This window comes from Schistocerca cancellata, chromosome 6, assembly GCF_023864275.1.
Source record: "Schistocerca cancellata isolate TAMUIC-IGC-003103 chromosome 6, iqSchCanc2.1, whole genome shotgun sequence".
Taxonomy (NCBI): Eukaryota; Metazoa; Arthropoda; class Insecta; order Orthoptera; family Acrididae; genus Schistocerca; species Schistocerca cancellata.
The window spans coordinates 407489053-407498917 of NC_064631.1; the positions used below are offsets into that span (position 1 = coordinate 407489053).

The 9865-nt window shown below is 40.9% G+C and overlaps 1 protein-coding gene across 1 annotated transcript in view; it reads left to right on the forward strand.

The window, feature by feature from the left end:
* Positions 1–2619, forward strand: part of LOC126191494 (uncharacterized) — a 63852-nt gene extending 61233 nt beyond the window's left edge. The window contains exon 5 of the mRNA XM_049932384.1: positions 2377–2619. Within this exon, the coding sequence (XP_049788341.1) occupies positions 2377–2539 (163 nt within the window). The 3' untranslated portion in view covers positions 2540–2619. The remainder of the gene's footprint in view (positions 1–2376) is intronic.
* The last annotated feature ends 7246 nt before the right edge of the window (positions 2620–9865 follow it).

Genomic DNA, 9865 nt, shown 5'->3' on the forward strand with positions numbered 1-9865 from the left:
AAATCATAGTTTGTGTTTCAGAAGGGCTGTTCTACTGAGAATGCTGTTTACTTGTTCACTTGCCAGATTTTCCAAACATTAATGAAATAGCGCTGTTTGGTATTTTCTGTGACCTATCTAAGGCATTTGATTGTGTGAATCACAATATTCTTCTAGATAATTGAAGTCTTGTGGGATTTGTGGTGTAGCCAACCAAGTGACAATGTCATATCGAACCAAAAGAATACAGAAAGTTTTAGTTCAACCAACATAGTCCAGGGACATTAATTGTGAATAGAAGAGTAATCACATAGATGTAGATGTCTACTAGTTAAGAATATAACACATATATGAAAAGCATAATCACTCATATTTATGAATGAGAGTTTCATACCTTGGAGCTGTGTAGTTCAAAAGTCACAATTCTGTAGCATACAAATGTGGACGATAAACAGTTTAGACAAGAAGAGAATAGAAGCTTTTGAAATATGATACTACAGAAGAATGTTGAAGATTAGATGGTTAGACCACATAACTAATGAGGAGGTACTGAAGGGAATTGGGGAGATAAGAAATTTGTGGTACATCTTAACCAAAAGAAGGGCTTGGTTGACAGAACGCATACTGAGACATCAAGGGATCATCAATTTACGAGGTGCATTCAAGTTCTAAGGCCTCCGATTTTTTTTCTAATTAACTACTCACCCCAAATCGATGAAACTGGCGTTACTTCTTGACGTAATCGCCCTGCAGACGTACACATTTTTCACAATGCTGATGCCATGATTCCATGGCAGCGGCGAAGGCTTCTTTAGGAGTCTGTTTTGACCACTGGAAAATCGCTGAGGCAATAGCAGCACGGGTGGTGAATGTGCGGTCACGGAGAGTGTCTTTCATTGTTGGAAAAAGCCAAAAGTCACTAGGAGCCAGGTCAGGTGAGTAGGGAGCATGAGGAATCACTTCAAAGTTGTTATCACGAAGAAACTGTTGCGTAACGTTAGCTCGATGTGCGGGTGCGTTGTCTTGGTGAAATAGCACATGCACAGCCCTTCCCGGACGTTTTTGTTACAGTGCAGGAAGGAATTTGTTCTGCAAAACATTTTCGTAGGATGCACCTGTTACCGTAGTGCCCTTTGGAACGCAATGGGTAAGGATTACGCCCTCGCTGTCCCAGAACATGGACACCATCATTTTTTCAGCACTGGTGGTTACCCGAAATTTTTTTGGTGGCAGTGAATCTGTGTGGTTCCATTGAGCTGACTGGCGCTTTGTTTCTGGATTGAATAATGGCATCCACGTCTCATCCATTGTCACAACCGACGAAAAGAAAGTCCCATTCATGCTGTCGTTGCGCGTCAACATTGCTAGGCAACATGCCACACGGGCACCCATGTGGTCCTCCGTCAGCATTCGTGGCACCCACCTGGATGACACTTTTCGCATTTTCAGGTCTCCATGCAGGATTGTGTGCACAGAACCCACAGAAATGCCTACTCTGGAGGCGATCTGTTCAACAGTCATTCGGCGATCCCCCAAAACAATTATCTCCACTTTCTCGATCATGTCTTCAGACCGGCTTGTGCGAGCCCGAGGTTGTTTCGGTTTGTTGTCACATGATGTTCTGCCTTCATTAAACTGTCGCACCCACGAACGCACTTTCGACACATCCATAACTCCATCACCACATGTCTCCTTCAACTGTCGATGAATTTCAATTGGTTTCACACCACGCAACATCAGAAAACGAATGATTGCACGCTGTTCAAGTAAGGAAAATGTCGCCATTTTAAGTATTTAAAACACTCATTCTCGCCGCTGGCGGTAAAATTCCATCTGCTGTACGGTGCTGCCATCTCTGGGACGTATTGACGGTGAACGCGGCCTCATTTTAAAACAATGCACATGTTTCTCTCTCTTTCCAGTCCAGAGGAAAAAAAATCGGAGGCCTTAGAACTTGAATGCACCTCGTAATACCGGAGGGAAGCGTGGGGATAAAAATTATAGAGGGAGACAAAGACACGAATACAATAAGCAGATTCAGAAGGATGTAGGTTGCAGTAGCTATTTGGAGATGAAGAGACTCACACAGGATAGAGTAGCGTGGAGAGCTCTATCCAGCCAGCTGTATCTTAGCTCAGAAATGTTAAGAAACTAAATGATAGGAAAACTGAAAATATTAACCAATCATTATTCTGTTGACAGTGCGTACTTAAAGAAAGATATTGATTTGGACAAGATGATATAAACTTTGTTTTGTTAAAATAAGTTCGGGCTCTCTAAATTTTGGTTCAGCGTGTGTATGGGAAAATACTTAAGACTTAATTTCACTGCTTTAACTGACTGACTGAAACACACAAATTATATTTACTGCAGCTTTTCGTTTCCTATGTTTTACAGGGATGACATCCAGAGCCATTATCAAGAACAACAATTGGAAGCATTGAATAAGATAGCTGCTTCAGTGGATAACCTCGCTTCAAATGTTACAATCTTTTTTGAAAAAATGTGTTCCAATCAAGAGACTTTAATCCAAGTTCTTCAACAACTAGTTTCGAAATGAGTAATTTTTAAGTTACCTTTGTTTCTGTATTATGTACTATGCAGCAGAAAAATAAAATGTTTTGTAAATTTTTGACAACAGTGAGTGTAGTTATTTTTACAGAAAGTTTTTTTACATTATTTTCAGAGACATTTATGACAGTTAACATTGCACAACTATACTTTAGTTTTCAGTCTGGTAATAAAATCTTCAAGAATGTAAGTGCAGAAATGTAGCATTTTGTGTGATACTACATTTATTGTTTTAGGAAATTAAACTGTAAAACAAAATTAAAAAGAACAAAAAAAAAAGAAAAGAAAACTGTAAACTGTCTCCCAATTTTTCTGTGTGTCCAGAGATGAGAGTTAGATGGAAGTTAATTAATATTATTCCGTCTGTAAAGGAGGAATTTTAGGTCAGGTAAATTTTAAAGAAACTCCATGGTTTGAAGGATGACACCAGCATTGCAGGAATACTGGGAGGTTGTAAGTGGCTGGGACCAGCCAAGTAATGGCAGCCTAGCAGAACTGAGAGCTCCCTCAGAATACTCTGGTAAGATACAAGGGTAATCCCAAAAGTAAGCTCTCCTATTTTTTTTATACATACAGAACTCTGTTTGTGTGGCAGTTGGTCACACTGTTATGAAGAGTGCTTCACGCATTGTGTGTAAACATGCGCACACCGCGCTGAGGCAGTCTTGGCAGCCGTAGAGAATGGAACTCCCGTTGGATGTTACCGCAAAGTGCGAATTGTGCGTGGTTATTTGGTTTTTGAATGCAAAGGGCACTGCGCCAATTTAAATCCATTGCCACTTGACGGAAGTGTGTGGTGAATCGTGCATGGATGTCAAAAATGTTCGTAAGTGATGTAGAGAGTTTGCAGCTGGTCAGATCGAAATTTACGACGAACGAAGGAACGGGAGACCGTCAATTTCTGAGGAGACAGTGTTGAAGAATGAGCAAAGCATGCGTGAAGATCAGTGGATCATCCTAGATGATATTTTCACATTGGTTCCTAAGGTTTCCCAAAGCACCGTTCACAGAATTTTAACTGAAACATTGAACTACCAGAAGGTGTGTCCAAGATAGGTGCCACGCATGCTGACTGAGGACCACATGCGGCAACCCACCCCTATAGTCCTGACTTAATGCCCAGTGACTATCACCTATTCCCTAGGTTAAAAGAATATTTGGCTGGAAAGCGATTCATCTCTGACGACGAGGTGAAAGAAGTAGTTCATAAATTTCTGAACAGCATGGCGGCAAGCTGGTTTGACATGATCATACAAAAACTGCCACAGCATCTACAAAAATGAATCGACAGAAATGGTGATTATGTCAAAAAATAGCTAAATGTTCAGGCTGTAAACTGATGTAAACCATTGTAGAAATAAATAGGTCTAAGTATTTATTAAAAAAAATAGGACACCTTACTTTTGGGATTACCCTCATAGACAAAACTTTTGTAGTAGTGGCCACTTAGGGTGGCACAATCATCTGGTGTTTTCTTGCTGGGATAAAGTTTTTAGATAGATTCCATCAGGGTCACTATGCTTCAGTATTGCCGGTGTTCTGGAGCAGTCGACATTTAGTGTCTGCCTCTTTCACAGAGGAACTCGTGGACAACCGCCAGTCACTGTCAGCACAATATGATGAGATGCAGTGGCCTCTTTGCTTGCATTTGTCTCACTCGTCTCAACCTTGTAGGGGTTTCATGACTACATTTTTGTAATTTTATTTTATCTGATTCTGGATAACATCTAAATTTCATGTTGAACACTAGTGCGCTCTTTCCTGCCAATTTCAGTATTTAATTTCCTGTTGCTTTGTAAATTGTGAATGCAGAATATATCACAATCAAAAAGTCTGATTTGGTCTTTTCCAATGGTTAAGATTGTGGTGCAGCCCTTCCTGCTCAGCTACATTGCTGTGATTAGCTTTATTCAAAGTGACTGCTTGATTCATACCTGCAAATAGGTTTGAGTCCAACATTTCCAAGGTTGTGTGATGTAGCATCACCTTTATTGTGTTCCCTTTGTTAGTGGGTGCAGTGGGCAGCTGAGGTGTAACACCACAGTCTCTGGGAATAGGCTCATGATTATAGGCGCAAGAGGAAAACGAAGAACTTAAAACCATCGCCAGATGATGACAAAAGTAATGTGAGAACAGTCTTGAAAGTAAAAAGTGTTCTACTTAAGGATTTCAGTGCACTTCCTGTAGGGAAGTACCACACCGCCACCAGCCAGTATCACCATGGTCCAAAGTCATGTAAACAATTATTCAAAAGTGTTGAAAGTTCCAGCAATGTGTCAGACGATACCTTCACAGACAAACCTTTTCACTTGTAAGTGGCCCTGTGAAAAGGCTTGTTGCTGTGTATTTGAGGCTGGTGGACGAATAATGCTGTACGGCACATTTTGCAGTTTTGGGGAATTTGACGAAAACTGTTAATTCCAGAGATTTTATTGCAAAATAGTAATGTAATAACAGATATGTATTTCTTTGTGCATACAGACGTTGAAAATACTTGGTTGTGCATAATTTTTGTTTGTAAATAAATAAGTATTAAAATGGAAAAATGCTGTATGGCAATGGATATACAGCATTGTTCCAGATCACTCTGTTCTCTGCTGTAATTATAAGGTGGCCTAGAATCCAAAAGTTGTAAGTAAGAAAACTATAATAAGATACAAATTAATATTTATTGTAAACGGGTTTCTTTGGTCTTAAAAAGGTAATAGAACATGAGTTTGCTATCAAGTTCATAGACATATCTGGTACCTCAAACTCAGTTGTCACACTGCAGGTTTTCGTAAAAATGCCTGCATTTTGGCTCCATGTATTTCGTCATATCCAATAGATTACTTTTCTTCTCCTTATGAAGTTTCAGTGCCCCACTGTAGAGCAACCACAAACCAGAAGGCAACTGAAATTATTTTACTTCATGTTTCACAATACAATGTCTTTCACATGGATGCAGCACACTGTGATTACAACACATGCTTATGCCTTAAGGATCATCACTACGTAGCTTCATCCAGAGCACACTAGTAACTTTTAAAGCAGGTGATGTTTTGAAAATGAACTCAGTGGAACCTATGCCCTTGAAGTCTTCCATCATCATCTCCTGACTGGTCAGTTTTGAGGATCAACAAAGGCATAAGCAATAACATGCTTCCATTGTAAAGGACCCTTATTGACTCTCTCTTTGTTTTCTTCATCTTTGCGAAGATATACTTCTTTAAATTACTTGCAGCTGATCAGATAGAAATAAAACACTAAAACTCCCCAGTTATTGTTCTACCTGACACAGCAGTCAGATCATACAATCAGTTTATTTACCATACCTTCTTCAAGAGTCACAAATTTAAGCAGACAGGAAATTATTTTGGCTGAACCTCTCCTTGCAGTGAATTCGTCCCACAAATTTAGTGCATTGTTTCCAGCAACAAAGCTATGAACCATGAAATTGTATAACGACAGCTGTCTCTGTCAGAATACAATAGAATGCGTCAATGTAGAACAAAGTAAAACCTGTTGTAGGTCAACACGCATAACATGTATATTGTTGTTCCTTTTAGTCATTTCCGCAATATTTTTTAGCACTTTGTATGCTTGGTCAGCTTTTACATGATGCAACTGACTCTCAAGTTCGATGTTAAGCATTTCTTTTTTGTTTGAAACTGCAATTATAAACAATCAGTACCTTCTGCAGAGGCTGAGATTGGGGTACAGACATTCTTTTGAGGATTTATTCCCGCTGTTATGGCTCATCTGCTTTGGGAAACTTGAAATGTGTTCCCAAATCAGAGCTCTGTCGTCATTTGATATGGCATATTACCTACTGAAATGTGTTCCTTGCTTGTCTTTTAGGAGTGGTCATTCCACCTTTCAGTTTACATTGAAGAGTCTGTATTAGTTGCTGGGTGATGCAGAATATGTCAAGCAATGGTTTTTAACACAATTCTTTTCACTGGACTTTGTATTTGAAAGTAGCTTGTTCGTCTGTCTAACCTTCCTTTCGTCTGGCTGGCACACCCATTTCTGTGGAGTTTGACAAGTAGATGAACTTCTCATCGTGCGTCAAGGCATGATATTCTTTGTACAGCTTGAACTTAATTTCTAGTTTTCTGTCCTTGCATTGGTCTTTTGAACACAATTCTGCATTACATACATGATCCGAAATCAGGCAGTCAATATTACTACCTAATATTCAACTGAATTATCACATTTCACATTCTGTTTTAATAATATACACTTTGTGATCAAAAGTGTCCTGACACCCCCCAAAACATATGTTTTTCATAATAGGTGCATTGTGCTGCCACCTACTGCCAGGTACTACATATCAGAAACCTCAGTAGTCATTAGACATCGTGAGAGAGCAGAAAGGGGCACTCTGCGGATTGTGGTCACTTGTGTCATACATCTGTAAGCAAGATTTCCACAATCCTAAACATCCCTAGGTCCACTGTTTCTAATGTGAAAGTGAAGCGGAAACGTGAAGGAACATGTGCAACACATAAGCGTACAGGCCGACCTCGTCCGTTGACAGACAGAGACTGCCGACAGTTGAAGAGGGTTGTAATGTGCAATAGGCAGACATCAATCCAGACCATTACACAGGAATTCCAAACTTCGTCAGGGTCCACTGCAAGTACTATGACAGTTAGGCGGGAGGTCAGAAAACTTGGATTTAATGGTCGAGCGGCTTCTCATAAGCCACACATCACGATGGTAAATTCCAAATGATGCTTCGCTTGTGTAAGGAGCACAAACATTGGACAACTGAACAGTGGAGAAACGTTGTGTGGAGTGGTGACTCACAGTACATAATATGGTGATCCGATGCCAGGGTGTGGGTATGGCAAATGCCCGGTGAACGTCATCTGCCAGCTTGTGTAGGCCAATAGTAAAATTCAGAGGCTGTGGTGTTATGGTGTAGTCATGTTTTTCATGGAGGGAGCTTGCACCCCTTGTTTTGCATGGCACTATCACAGCACAGGCCTACATTGGTGTTTTTGCTTCCCACTGTTGAAGAGCAATTCAGGGATGGCGATTGCATCTTTCAACACAGTTCATAATGCACAGCCTGTGGCAGAGTCATTACACAATAATAGTGTCCCTTTAATCGACTGGCCTGCACAGAGTCCTGACCTGAATCCTATAGAATACCTTTGAGAGGTTTTGGAACGCCGACTTTGTTCCAGGCCTCACCGACTGACATCAATACCTCTCCCCGTGCAGCACTCCATGAAGAATGGGCTGCTATTCCCCAAGAAACCTTCCAGCACCTGATTGAATGTGTGCATGCAAGAGTGGAGGCTGACATCAAGGCTAAGGGTGGGCCAATACCATATTGAATTCCAGCATTACTGATGGAGGGCGCCACGAACTTGTAAGTAATTTTCAGCCAGTTGTCCGGATACATTCGATCACATAGTGTAGCAGTGCTCAGAGTGTGTATTATACTTTTTTGTTGATGATAATGACAGAACTATAGTTAACTTTATTGATATTACAAATTTTTTCTGTAATGTTTTCAGCAGATACACGTAACGTACATCATTAAAGCTATGTACTCCTCTACAGGGCACATACGCTGCTGTTCGGAACACACATGCTACTCTAAAGACATACGCCTCTTTACAAAACTGATACAGTGCTATCCCACTTGCCTGCACTGTAGGCTATTTTGCAAGAACTATTTTCCTTTTTGTGATTTATGTTCCAATCCAGCATCATGAAGTCTTTTCCTCTTAATATCCTGCAAATTACCAAAGTTAATTTTCCTTTTCCGTGCACTATTTTCATGATTCAAACCACTTGCAGTAAGCGTCACTTTGTTACACTCCGCCATTCTTGTAGCATACAGCATTTTTCGCACAGAGACGGGAAAACTGTCTCTCTGCTCACTGTGTAGTGCTGCCCTTGGATGGTAAACAGGTCAATTATTACAATAGGCGATGCAGACTGCCATATACAACATTACTCCATGTGATTCTACAAAATGTCAAAATGAGTCATACAGTGTCATTCGTGCACACAGTTCTATTAAATGCCATAAGAAGGAACATTGGGGGTGAGTGTCTCCTCCTAGGGAATGTATGGCATTTCATCCAAGGTGTGAGCCCAGCTCCATGGTATACTGGGCTACCAAAGATGAACAAGTCTCTGGATCTCCTCCTTCAGGTCAGTATTTCTATCGATGCATCAGTTCTTTCTGAACACCTGGCGACATACAGTGGTGATGTCCTCTTCAGATGCAGCTATCTTTTGAAGAAATTGTTCAATGCCCACCATATAGCAGACTTATTGAGTCGCAGACAGGTGCACAGAGAGAGAGAGAGAGAGAGAGAGAGAGAGTCACTGGCTGGGACCATTATTCCAGCTTGGATTTTCCATTGTTTGAACAAATTATTCAAGTTGAAGACAACCACGCAGAACCCTGAGTTATATAATGAACCTGTCACTGACTTGGAACAGTTTCAGGCTCTTTACTCCAGGCCCTGATTGGATTCATAATCAATGATCTATCATCTGAGTGTGACTCAAGACTCATTTACTCAGTTTTCAACCATATTTGGCTAGAAGTTGTTTTCTCTTCGCAATGGGGAGACAGTGTTATCATCCTAGTCCTGAAACCATGCAAATACTCTTATGGGTTGTCAGACCAACGATTGTGATGAGTTATTAAACCCTTGGCCCTTTTATCCCCCTATCTGTGTTGTTTCCTGGAGGGATGAGCTACAACTGCCATCTGGTTAGGTTAGAAACAGAAATCTGACAGGCTGTTTTAAACACCAACATTCCATTACAGTCCATTTTGTCCTACATAAGGCATATGACACCACTTGGCATCATATATTACTTATGCGCCATGCCTGACGCTTTTGAGACTTACTGTAGATTTTTGTCAGTTTTTATCGCAACGCCTGCTTTGAGCTGGAGGTGGTGCATTGCTCAGCTCCCCACTGGTCCGAGATAATGCCACCCCTCAGAGCTCTGTGCTGAGTATCAACTCTTCCACATCGCCATCAATGTGTTTGCAACATCCATATTAATTGTGGTCACCCCAGCTACTAAAGGAATTGATGGATAGGGGAGAATTCAGCCACTGGCCAGATGCCTTCAGCGAGTGTGAACATCAACCTCACCAGCTGACAATAGCAGGTGTGAGCCAGCTATCAGCAGTCTGCTGAGTCATTGCTAGATAATGCAGCAATACACCTTGGTAGAGTGCAGGGAAAGTGAGTTTACGTCACATAGCAACAATTAAGTATTGGCGTATATATTGGTCCTATTTTGATATCCCAGTAGTGCCTCTCTGTGCATTCATCTACACAAT